General features: G+C 31.9%; 1 protein-coding gene across 4 annotated transcripts in view; it reads left to right on the top strand.

Moving 5' to 3' along the window:
- Positions 1-13,718, top strand: part of STAG2 (STAG2 cohesin complex component) — a 107,521-nt gene that overhangs the window by 39,717 nt on the left and 54,086 nt on the right. For all 4 annotated transcript variants that reach the window (XM_031445209.2, XM_031445211.2, XM_010991639.3 and 1 more), the window contains exons 2-5: positions 791-934; positions 4,315-4,393; positions 7,489-7,653; positions 13,237-13,333. In XM_031445209.2, coding sequence (XP_031301069.1) covers positions 891-934; positions 4,315-4,393; positions 7,489-7,653; positions 13,237-13,333 — 385 coding nt within the window. In that variant the 5' untranslated portion in view covers positions 791-890. The remainder of the gene's footprint in view (positions 1-790; positions 935-4,314; positions 4,394-7,488; positions 7,654-13,236; positions 13,334-13,718) is intronic.

Raw genomic sequence — 13,718 nt, 5'->3', positions numbered from 1 at the left:
TTCAGACCCAGCCTGTTTTCTTTTTTGTTACAAATTTGTCATTTGCTTTTAGATCACTCTCTTGTTTAGGAACTACATCTGTGACCTTCAAAACTAGAAATAATACCCTTCCTTTGGCCAAACTTAAACTTCGATCACAAATGGCATTTGTCTCTTGTCCATATGACATTATTTGTATTTAAGTTGATTGGAAGTTCCTTGAGGGAATAGTTAAAAACTAAGATTCCCCCCCTTCCTGTTCAATGCAGATGTATTATCATGAAGTAGTTATTTATTAATAATAAACCAGGTTTTGGACTGTATGTTTTTTCTATGGTTGAAGAACCTATTTTTAAAATGTTTTAAAATTGTATCAGATTTTTTTATTAGCTCCTTTTAACTATACTGTACATCATCAGCAGAAAGGTATAGAATTTTCAGGCATCTTGTATTATGGTTTAAACTTGTCAAAGATTTTAGGACGAGTAAGAGTCACATTCTGTTCCTAGTTAGGGTATCTGTCTTTTAAAGCCAGGCTAGAGAATCATGACAAATTTTAGAAAATAATTGTAATAAAAGGTTCTTTCCTAGTAACTGTTGTTACTATTGTGGGGCTATAACAGTTATAACAAATTCATATCTAGAAAAAGCAGTCAAATCCTTTTTTGACTGCTTTTCTTCGAAAGAAATCCTTATTTACTAAAACACATTAGCAGGCACTTGGAAATTTAGTTTTTGAGTAGATAGATACCCTTCCCAATATTTTTGGTGTGTTCATAATAAATACGGCATCCTCCCTCCCCTTTTAAAGGAATTGTCTGTCTTAGAAGAAAGAAGCAAACCATCATTTTGCCCACGTAAATATATGAATGTATTTCTGACTTTGGGGCGTTCCAGAAGATGATAAAGAAATGATAGCAGCTCCAGAAATACCAACTGATTTTAATCTACTTCAGTAAGTATACTATGATAATTTCTAAATACTTGTTTTTTCCACAGAATGGGAAATGTATTAACTTCCGTTAAAGTTGCTTCTGCTTGGGAAGATCTAATATTTCAGTATAAGATAGCATTGCATACTTTGAAACAGTTTATATCAGTGCTTATTGGGCTCTGTAACAGTAATTCCATGCTTTTTATACAGTACATTTAAGTTTATTTTTTAATTTAGATACTGTAAAATTTATTATTTTTGCTCTTCAGTTCTTTGAGTCCATACTTGGTTTTACAATAGCAACTGTTTTGAGGGAATATCATGAAATTCTTAAAATGGGAAGTGTTCTCATTAGTAAGGGATATATACCAGGCAGTAATATTTAGGATGTAATGTCAGATTTCTGCTATAAAATTAAATGATAGGCTAAAACAAACATAGGAGGGTAGGACGTGCTTTCCATATTTTTTTCAGAAACAAATGACATGCTCGTTTGTCCATAAAGTCACTTCAAAGAAAGTATTTCCTTTAAGCCTTATCTTAAAAGCTATACATACTCTTTATTCAACTTTTATTCTAATTACTCTTTGGTGTTGGTATAAGAAAGAATTTGAGCTACTATATATGCAGTGGTGATTTTTATACTAAGCTCCAGCTTCGTGAGGTGCCTAAGTGAAAACTGAACCCTTAAACTGCCCATGGACCCCTTTAACTTTACACATATGTACACCACACTATATTTGTTATTAGAGTCTTTGTAAGACTTGATGTAAAAAAATCTGGTTGCTGAAAATTTTGAAAACAACAGATATCCTTGTACATAGTGGTGGCCAGTGTCTGCTTTTGATGTTATATGAATTTTCATTTTAAAAATAATTCTATATTCAGACTATTAAGGGTCTGCTGGGATATTGCCAATATTTCAAAGTATGAGTTTTAATGTGATTTTAATCCCAGTTTATATTGATTCTGTTTTAAGATTCTTGAGGAAAATTTCTTGGCTTTGTTTTTGTTTGTTTGAAGGAGGCTATGGGATCATCTGAGAAAAAGAGTAATTTTTGATTTGACTATTATAAAGTTGTGAAATTCCTCAAATACATTAATACATTAGAGACAATTAATAAGATTTGTATTACAGACTGTTGACTATTAGAATAGATCAAGTAATTAGGGTCTGAAGTAGGATAACAGAAAAGAGGGAATTGATGTTGTGGAGATAGATAGCATTTGATTGGGTATGTGAGTGGGGGCCAGGTAAAGAGAAAGGAGTGGAAGATTCAGTCATGTGATAGATGACTTGAAGTTTCAAGCCGCTTTTAGGTTAACATAGTAATGGTCTATAAACATTTTAGCTTGTATTATTTCACCTAGGATAGGTTTTTGTTGTTCTTTTGACTTTAAAAATAGAAGAAAGCATTGGAGACTCACAAGAATAATTTCTTTGGTTGGGAATATTTTAGACTAATTCTGATTACTCCAGTTTTCTTCAGGTTTTCAAGTTAGTAATTAAACCTGTAGTGGCTTATTGTTTTAGTTGGGATAGCCTGGAGATGAGGATTAAGCATGTAGTTGAGCCTTTGATTACTCTGTGGCCATTGGAATATTGGCAAAGACTAGTAAGTGCAGACTTAGAGCATTTACTGAGCTCTTTAGGAGAGCTGGTATCCCACAGATGTCTTATTTATACATCAAGTTGTTTAAAAACATTTTCAGTCTTTTTAACAAGGCCATATAGACACGTGGGAAGATTATTGATAACAATCTTTTTAAGATGTAAGAGGTATGAATTTCAGGGTTAATATTAAGCAGTCATTCAGTTTTTGGTGCATTAACTCTGGGAGATGATGTTATTACAGGCTCTTTCCTTGCAACATTATAGGACATAGTTAGGATTGTCATTATCTTCAATACATTGTTTAAATAACTTTGTAGGTAAGTGCTATAAAAAGTAATTTTTTCCCCTACCAGCATCTTAACCATTACGTTAATTTTATAAAGTATTCCTACCTCACAGCCTCTGGACAACTTGGTTATTATAGAAAAAAAAAAAGGAAATAGAAGAAATCTAGTTAGAGAAGACTAGCTTTAGAAACATAGCCTTTCACTTTGATTCTATTTATTTTAAACAAAACTGATACTAGGTTTACACATTTAAAATGGTAAAACCTCTATCTTTTATGTGTGTGGTTCAATTTCAAATGCCAAATATGCCTTGCTTTAAGCATTTAAATGTGGGTATGTTATTACTATTTAGATAGATATGTTTACGTATATAAGAAGCATCACACATGCATATTTAAATTATTCTACTTCCTTATGCCCAAGAAAATCCAAATTATACAACACACTCCTACTCCAAAGTGAGGGACAGTTTCTTAGAACTGTAAGTTTACATTTTAGAGATTAAAGAGGCTTTATGTGGTTGCCAGGGGGGAGGGGGCTAGGAAGGGACAGACTGGGAGTTTAAAATTTGTAGATACTGACAGGCATATGTAGAATAGATAAACAAGATTATACTGTATAGCATAGGGAAACATATACAAGATCTTGTAGCTCACAGTGAAAAAATGCGACAATGAATATATGTATGTTCATGTATAACTGAAAAATTGTGCTCTACACTGGAAATTGACACAACATTGTAAACTGATTACAACTCAATAATAAAAAAAGAGACTTCAGAGATTACATTCTTTCTTGCATAAACATTGTTTATAGATGAGAAGATTGAGAGACTCAGTTGTTCAAGACCACACAGTTTCTTAGTACAGCTCTAGAACCAGTTCTCTTGACTATGGCTCACTGCCTCTTTACTTCATAAAGGATCTTGATCAATTAGCACACTTCCCCACTGTATTTCAAATGGTTTAGTTTGTAACAATGTTTTCTACATATTCTTTCAGAAACACATGTTTTCTATAGTTACCCTCAGGTTTATAAATGTTTTTTGAGTGATGTAGTAGAGCTCATAGGATCCTTAACATTGCTAAAATTCCCTAATAAAGATTATCCAGTATCTAGTGCAAAAACCCAGTTTCCCCTGTACACCATAGTCTTTGAATCAGAAAATGAAACCAGCCATTCCAGTAGAACACCACAGTTCCTAGGGTTAAAAATTTTGAGAGCCCTTGGTTTCGTTTGTATGCTTTAGTTAAAAGTTAATAAATAAATGTTTAGACATTTGTGTTTTAGTTTATTGTTTTTGTGTTATGTAACCTTATATGTTTGGTAATGTGCTATGGTATGATGCTTTGGGAAAGCATCTTAATTACATTTAAATGTAATACAGAATTTTGTAATGAGTTAACCAAGCCTTCCTTGTAGAAAATATGGCAAAAATTAGAAACTCCATCTACATTTCTAAGAAAGGTTTTAAATAATTGCCTATCTTTTTGTCATAGGGAGTCAGAAACACATTTTTCTTCTGACACAGATTTTGAAGACATTGAAGGAAAAAACCAAAAGCAAGGCAAAGGAAAAGTATGTACAGAATATGTGTTTTTATTTGGGTTAAGGTCATAAATACACATATATGAATAAACATAATTATATGTTTAATGTCTAACATATATTTAGCTATGTCTCAGATGTTGTCTTTTAAAAATGCTTTTTTTTTTCCTGGTTGGTGTGGTTTCTTTGACTTTTAGACCAAATATCTTTCATTATCTACTTATATTACTATAAAGTTGGAATTACTACATCATTGTTTCTAGTAGTTTATTTTATAAAGCATAGTATGCTAAGCAAAATATGGTATTCTGTTGACTTTATTTTTACTTACACATGACTCAATATAAAGCAAATCAGTAAATTTCTTATTCTAAAGCACCCTAAAAATGTAACCTACAAGCGTTTAAGTCTAGTGGGTTACTTTTGGCAAGTTTTACTCTTTATAAGTAATATCAAGGATAAAAACTAACAAAGTGAAGTTCTGAGTCAGTAGAATGCAAGTTTAGAGCATCAGTTGGGTAGCCTGAGGGGTGTGGATGACTTAGGGAACTGTTAAATCATTTTGCTGTTTTGGAAAATATGTTTCACTTTGTGCATATGTAAATACATTGTGCAAAAGATGATTTGTTTTTGTTCACCATTTTCTTTGCCAAAATGAAGTTTGGATTTATATTTTCTCACAGCACATTTTCTTTTAAAAAGTCTAAATAATGCAGAAATGTACAATGAACAAAGTAAAAATTTCCCATTTTAAACATTTAAACATTGTGATGAATGTACATATGTATGTATATACACACACCTATGTATAAATATGTCATAGAATTTTGTTTAAATGAAATCATACTATGTAAACGGTTTAATTTGCTTTTAAAACTTAACAGTATGTTGTCAGCAGCTTTCCTATCAGTGAATTTTTCCTGTCTGTAATTTTTAATGGTATCATAGCATCCCATTTTATGTATGGAACATAATTTATTTAACTAGTCTTTGGAATATCTTTTTAGAGTGTACATAATCCATGGGTTTCATAATTTCATATGCATTCTTAGTCCTTTAAAAAGTAGTAGTTTGAGAGAGAGTGAAAAGAGAAAGTGGGAAAGAATACAAATGTTAAATCATGACTATCCAAAGACAGCCATAATTCTAGTTGGTAGGATATGGTTATTCATTAGAAAACCGGTTTTTGTTTGTTTGTTTTTTCTGCCACCATCTTGCAAAACAGAAACTACTTTAGACCTTGATTTGATTTGCAGGCTGAGATAAGACTTACAGTGGCATCTGAATAGAGTAGCCACTGCTTTGAGTCAGGTGTTAGGGGTCAGATCAAGGACTTATTATAATGGTAATATTTTGACCCTATACTATGTATGTTGGATGCACTGTGCTAAAATTTTACATGTTATCTAATTTAATAATTGAACAACCCTGTAGATTAGAAAACTTCCTTATTTTTATAGATAGGAAACTGAGGTCTAGAGAAGCTTAGTGGTTAAAGGATTTGAGCCCACATCTGTTAAAAGATGATGTTCTTAATCCACTATAGTATACTATCTAGTCTGTTCTGCTCTACAAGATTATACCCAGGTTAGCATGTTTACTTCTTGTACTTACCAATATTATCACTCCTTGCACATTGTTTTTTCTAGGACAGCGTATCCGTTGAGTCATTTTAATTGTACTAATTAGTTTTTCATACCAACAGGGAATATTGAGGCATATGATAGATAAATTGCAAATATATAGCTCCATGTTAATTAACATGAACATTTTATACTTTTCTAGTGTACTCTTTGTAGTTGATCTTTTCTTTCACCCTTATCTCTGAAATTCCTTTTACTGGGGATAAAAGCCTGGGGACAAAAGCTGTTCATTCTACAATTAGGAATTAATAACTTAGGTTCACAAAGACTGAATCTTATTAACAAAATAATGTAAATTAACAAGTAGTATCTCTCATTTGTTAGGAAGGGATTTGAAGTAGTTCTTAAGAGTAGAGTGGTTTTGGACTCTTGAAGGAGGAAGGACCCTTTATGGAACAAAGTATAGAAACATACAGACTGCCAGTGGAAATAAGTTTGCAGACCTGGCAGTAGATCACAGATCTGCAAACTATGGACTGTTTTTGTACTGCCCACAACTAAGAATGGTTTTTACATTTTTAAAGTGTTGTAAGAATAAAGACTGTGGCAGAGACAGTTTGTGGCCTGCAGAGCCTAAAATATTTACTATCTGGTACTTTACAGAAAGTTTGTTGACTGTTGGCTCTAGATCATAGAAATGTATAGGTCTAAAAGAGACCTTCAAAATCATTGAATCTGTAAATATTTTAATATAATTCTAGCATTTTAGAAATGAATACTCTGAGTTAGGGAATAACTTGTTTTTTAGTAACAAGGTATAAGTGCTGTTGGAGATATTTTATAACTAAGGCAGGTAGGCAACCTTTTCACGATTTAAGAAGTCCCTATTCCCAATATCAGCAACTTTCTTATAAAGGGACTTCATTTCCGTAGTGTTCATTAATTGAATTTTTATGATAAACAAGTGTTGGAGGGAGGGCCCAGAACAAGAATGAGATTGATACACCTATTCATACTGTTTAGAATTCCTTTGTCAATGCACTGCAATGATTTATAAGGCTAACAGTAGACATCAAGTTAAAATATTGAATTATGAGTTACTTATTTCATAGAGTTTTATTATTCTTGTTGCCCACTCCAGCCTGCACCCTAGAGCAACAATCCTATGAAGTAGGCGCAGTTGTATTCTCACTTTACAAGTTAGGAAATCTCTCTGCAGCACAGTGTGATTAAGTAACTTGCCCAAGATCACTCAGCTAACAGGGATAGAAATTTAGACTCATACAGTCTGTCAGTCTGCAGAGACTGTGCTCCTACCTGCAGTGTCACATGTGGTATATAGTAGTATAAATGAAAAAGGTGATACCACAAAGAAGCTGTCACCATATCATTTTATTATGACATATGTGTATGGTACTCCCCTTTAGGTCAGGTTTTAAGCATGTTATAATTATGAATCCTATCAGCTGCTTCTGCTGTATTTTATTTTTGAACTCTCAAGGATATAGGGATATAACTTAACCAACTTATATTTTTATGCAGACTTGTAAAAAAGGCAAAAAAGGCCCAGGAGAAAAGGGCAAAGGTGGAAATGGAGGAGGAAAACCTCCTTCTGGTCCAAACCGAATGAATGGTCATCACCAACAGAATGGAGTGGAAAACATGATGTTGTTTGAAGTTGTTAAAATGGGCAAGAGTGCTATGCAGGTAATATTTATTGTGTTCTTCCCAGTTCATTTGTACATATTGAACTTCAGTGATTTCTGTAAAATACATCTCTGATTTTTCTAATTGTGTTTTAAAAATTTCTAACACTGCTTATTAGAAAAAAGCAACAAACTAGTCAGAAAACTAGGGATTTGTCTATTCAGGTGTAAGACCTTTAATCTGTGTCTCGTCATTTTCTGCTGCATTATTTTCTTTCAATGGCACATAATAAAAAATTATTTGGTCAAAAAATATGCTGATGTGAACCCTGACTATGAGGTTTCAGTTTCCCCTGAATTTATGTAGTGGCTATTAAAATATGAAGTCCTTTGCCCGTACAGAATTCTTGGTTGAGTGACCTAATAAAATCACTATCCACTTCAGTGAACTGAATTATTTTGATCACAGTTGTATTTTACAAATTTTATTACTTGTGCTGTTTCTTAGCAGAAGAGTAAAAAGGAGTCATATCCTTGTCAAATCATCTTAAATTTTGCTTCTTCATAATTTTATGACAATAAAAGCATTCAGGCTTTACACTGGAGGCTAAACCCATATATGGTTTTAAATATTGAATAAATACTAAAAGAATATACATGCCTAGTGAAATTGTTTAATTTATAAAAGCAATAAGGAATTTTTTTTTTCCTTCATGGAATTACCTTTAATCAACAAAAGGTACACATGGATGGTTTAGGGAGGGCTAGCCATTAAGCTTTTTGTTTTTAATGAATAACTGAAATGTAAATCTTATTTATAAATACGGAGTTATCTAAATATGTGTAATTTTATAAATACATTTTAAAATATCAATTTAAACTAATGAACATTTTTACACGTAAAATGAAAAAGAATTGTTGGCTTTTGAAGTATCAGTTGCACAGTGCAACGTATTTTCTTAAATTCAAATTCACCTTTTATGCATATATGGTTTATGTTCACATAGTTGTGATTTTTAGGATGTAGATTTTATTTCTTGTTTAATGTTTTAAATGATTATTTTGTGTACATATTTGAAAAATAATTTCTTGTTATATTACTGGGCCATGGTTTATTTAGTCATTCCCTAATTTAAAAAATTATCCTTTTTGTAGTTCCCATTTTGGGTTAGTTTTATTGAAGGGATAAATTTTCTGTCACATCATATACCATTTTATCACCTTCCTTTTTATATTTATAGTATACTTCTCTAATATTTTGTTCTAGGTGGCTAAATGCGTTAATCTTTTTTCTGATATCTTTTGTTTTTTGTTAACATCAGAAACCTCAACTTATATCCACAGCTAATTAGGCTATTCTATTTTTGTCGAGTCTGGTGTTTTTTTTTTTTTTTAACTTTTTGGCATATCCGAAATTTTAATAGAAATTGTGAGGGCTTAGCTTCGTATTTCTTTTTGTTAATGATATCTCAGTGTTTAAAGAATAAACGTTTTCCTTTTTTTCTGTTGCTTATGGTTTGTCATATGTTAAGATTGTACCTCTGTGCCATTTTTGTTTCTAAATGTGCTTTTCCCCTTAAAAGCAGAATGTCCACAGTATATCTCCATTGATTTCCTTGAATCATTTTTCCACCTCCAGTTTGTTTTGTGTACTCCCACTTGTGTTATCTTTCTAATACCAATTTTGATCAAGGAAGTCTTCTGTTTACAAACTTCCAAGAGTTCTTCCTTATCTAAAAGTTCCAGCCCCAACTTCCTTTTGGAATACTTGCTGTTTTATAGCCACAGTATGTTCTCTGCCCCCAGAGCATTCTATTTGCTTTTCTTACTGCATGGAATATTGTTATTTTCCTCCCTTCCATATCGTACAGGATTGACTAAATCAAATGTCACTCTTTTTTTGAGAAGCATTCTTGGACTCTGTCTCCTTCTCCCCATGAATGTTTTTCTTACTCTTCTCTTTCCAATGTAGCACTTAGTATATTGTATTTTAGATATGCACATGTCTATATTTGCTTCTAGATTATTCATTCCTTAACCAAAGACTATGTGTTACTTTTTTGTATTCCCAGGATATACTTATTTCAGTAATTATAAGGGAGAGTGAATAAGTACAAGACTGGCTGTTGGTTTTAAAATACTTCTTAAATTTTAAGAAAGGACAAACCATGCATGTGTCCCTAGTTCTATTAGATGATAGATGTTGAATTTTGTTGAATGAGTTCTTAGTATACTATATGATTAAAAATTTTAAATATATTTCAATGTGATAGCTTGTTTTATTTTTACTCTTTGTGTTTAATATGTATTTATTACAGCAGCCATATATAAACTCTAGTATAAGCTCTACTTGATCTTCATGAATAACTTTTAAATGTGATATGGTGATCTTTTTTGTGAGATTTCATTAAATTTTTTTTATATCTTTATTGACGAGAATAGCCGTTCTAGTTATTTATTGCTGCATAACAAACCACCCCAAACTTAGTGATGTAAAAGAACAACCACTTTATTATGCTTAGTGATTCTGTGGATCTAGAATTCAGACAGAACTTAAATAGATTTGTCTCTTCTGTGCTGCTTATCCTTGATGGCTGGGGTTTTAGCTGAGATAGCTTGAAAGCCTGGAGGTCACAAAAACAGGGACTATAGTCATCTGCAGTCTTCTTTATTTATGTTTGGTGCCTAGTTAGGAGTGACTTGAAGGCTGGGCTCAGCTGTAACTATAACCTAGAGTACCTACAAATGGCCCTTCCATGTGGCATTGTTTTCTTTTAGTATGGATTCTGGGTTTGGAGTGAGTGTCCTGTGAGGAAGTATTTAGATCCCTAATGCTGTAAGAACCCAATACAGAAATTGAGTAGCCTCCTATGACCTAATCTTGGAAGCATTATTTCCGCCGTACTCTGTTCTAGAGAAGGGGGCATAGACCTCACTTCTTTTTGGGGAACAATGTCAAACAACTAGGGGTGATGTTTTAAAACTTTCATAGTCCCTTAATATATTCTCTTGATACTTATTGCCTGTATCATATTTGGGAATCATCTTAAACACATTTCTTTCATAAATTGAGTTGATTAACATATACAAGCTGCTGTAAAATTTAGAAAAGGACTGAAATCTAGAAATTAAGCAAAATTTTAGAATATGTCCAGTTTCTCTGAGCCAGGTAATTCTTAGATAATATTTCCTTTTTCTTTTCTTTTTGTGTAATCATATTATCTTTCTTGTACAACAAATTGTACATATTTTATTCATTCAGTTCATACCCAGATTCCATATTTATTGGTATATAACTTAATATATTTTCCCCTCATAACTTTTCATTTTTTATATTAGCTGTTATTTATTATCCTAATTAAAAAATTTTTAAATTGTTTTTTCTGTTGTGATTTCTTCCATCCACAAAGGAATCCAGTACTGCTTAAATTTTTTAGTTCTGTTATTTAAAAAAAATTGCTACATTGAGATATACATCACAAACCATTAAATTCACCCTTTTAAAGTGTAAATTCAGTGGTTTTTAGTACATTCATAGAGTTGTACAACCATTACCACAATCTAATTTTAGAATTTTTTTTTAAAACCCGGAAAGAAACCTTGTGCCCATTAGCAGTTAGTTTCTCCTCACCTGCCCCCAGGTTTAAGTGACCATGAATCTATTTTCTATAAATTTGCCTATTCTGGACATTCCAAATGAAGGGAATCATACAATATATGGTCCTTTTTGAATGGTTTCTTTGACTTAGCATAATGTTTTAAAGGTTCATCCATGTTGTGGCATGTATTATAACTTCGTTTTTATTGCCAAATAATATTCCATTGTATGGGTTATACCATATGTATATATTTTTTAATCCATTCATCCCTTGACATACCTATGGTTTGTCTCCACATTTTGGATATTGTGAATAATTCTGTTATGAGTATTATTATACAAGTTTTTGGACATACGTTTTCATTTCTCTTGGGTAGTATATACCTAGGAGTTGAGTTGCAGTGTCATTTGGCAACTCTTTAACCTTTTGGGGAGCTGCCAAACTAGTTTTTCAAAGTGGCAGCACCATTTTACATTTTCACTAGCAGTGTTTTAGCATCCCATTTCTCCAAATCCTTGCCAACATTTGTTATTGTATGTATTTTTAAATTATTGCCATCCTAGTGGCTATGAAGTGGTATCTTACTGTGGTTTTGATCTCCATTTCATTCATAACAAGTTACATTGAGCATCTTTGCATGTGCTAATGGCCATTTGTTATATCTTTTATATAGAACTGTCTATTCATATCCTTTGCCTATATTTTTAATTGAGTTATTTGACTTTTTAAAATTATTAAGTGTATTTCTTTATATTTTCTGGGCACAAATCCTGTATCAGACACAGGATTTGCAAACATTTTCTCCCATTCTGTGGGATATCTTTTCACTTCCTTGATGGAGTCCTTTGAATAACAAAAAGTTTTAATTTTGAGTAAGTCAAATTTATTTTTTCCTTTTGTCTCTTGTGCTTTTTGATCTAATATTGAAGGTTTTGCCTAATGTGCGGTTATGCAAATTTACTTCTGTGTTTTATTGTTTTAGTTCTTACATTTAGGTCTTTGATCCACTTTCAGTTAAGTATCGTGTACAGTGTGAGATAGGGTCCAACCTCATTCTTTTACATACAGATATCTAGTTGTTCCAGAACCATTTGTTGAGAAGACTAGTCTTTCTTTATTGAATTGTGTTGGCATCCTTGTCAAAAATCAAATGACCATCAATCTAAGGATTTATTTCTGGACTCTGAATTTTATTCATTAATCTGCATATCTGCCCTTATGTCAGTACTGTACTGTCTTGATTACTGTTGCTTTGTAGTAAGTTTATAATTCATGAAGTGTTGAGTCTTCCGATTATGTTCTTTTTTCAAGATTATTTTGACTCTTCTGGATCTCTTGCATTACTATAAGAACTTCAGAATCAGCTTTCCAATTTCTGCTAAGAAGCTACCTGGGAGTTTGACAGGGATTGCACTGAGTCTATAGATCAGTTTGGGAGGGTATTGTCATCTAACAATATCAAGTCTCCAGATCCATGAACTGTCTTACTTTCTTCTGATGTCTATTTAGCCTTCAATTTGCCTTTCTTATTAATATGGGACTATTAATTAGTGCTCACTATTGGAAAAAGGTGTTATTTTATTCTGCATTTCCTCAGGCATTCACTTTTTAAAATTAAAAAAAAGTTTCATTCCATTGCAGTGTTAATATTTTAAATATTATTTAGTACAATATTTTGCTAAAAATATTTAGTACATTATTTAGTCAAAAATATTTTAGTGTTTCCTAAGACATCTATGGTGTCACTAAGAAATAATAAATAATTTCAGTTTATAGAGTTGGATCCCATAGTTGTCAGATTCCTTTTAATGCAAAAAATGTAGAAGAAGATGGATCATCATTATGTTCTATCAGGTGATTAATTTACTGAATTTGATTCTATTTTATTGTTATATTTTAACTTTAAACTTCAGTATATAAATATGTATTTATTGAAGTAATGTGATACCACTTAATACTGAATCTTAATGACTTTAATCTGACTTAATTAATTCTTGGAACATAAGAAAAAGCTAATGGTTTTTTCCTCCTCTTCTCTACTGTAGTCGGTGGTAGATGATTGGATAGAGTCATACAAGCATGACCGAGATATAGCACTTCTTGACCTCATCAACTTTTTTATTCAGTGTTCAGGCTGTAAAGGTAAGATATAGTTATTTTGGAAGCAGAATGTTCTCAAATGATCTCTTCTTATTTCACCTAAAGATACATTAGCCATTTACATGGAAAATAATGCCAAGATACTGAATTGTTTGCATTATAACCAAAGAAAATGTATTTAAGGGAAAAAAAGAGCAAAGAACAACGTAAGAGAGAAAGTCTCTTGAAATAGTTGTTTTTATATGTGAAAGTTAACTAAAAACTTGGCAATTTATAATTGTTATGTTACTTTTATTAGATATATCTCCCACTTTCAGCATCTGGTTTTAGGAACAAAGAAATGGATTAAGAAGGGAGGAAGAAGATAATGAAGAGATACAGGTTCAAGTGGCAGGGAAATGTAAAGTGTAGGGAATTAAAAAGTGCC

Source organism: Camelus dromedarius, chromosome X, assembly GCF_036321535.1.
Source record: "Camelus dromedarius isolate mCamDro1 chromosome X, mCamDro1.pat, whole genome shotgun sequence".
Taxonomy (NCBI): domain Eukaryota; kingdom Metazoa; phylum Chordata; class Mammalia; order Artiodactyla; family Camelidae; genus Camelus; species Camelus dromedarius.
Note: the sequence above shows the minus strand (reverse complement) of the source record. Positions and strands in the feature narration are given on the sequence as shown.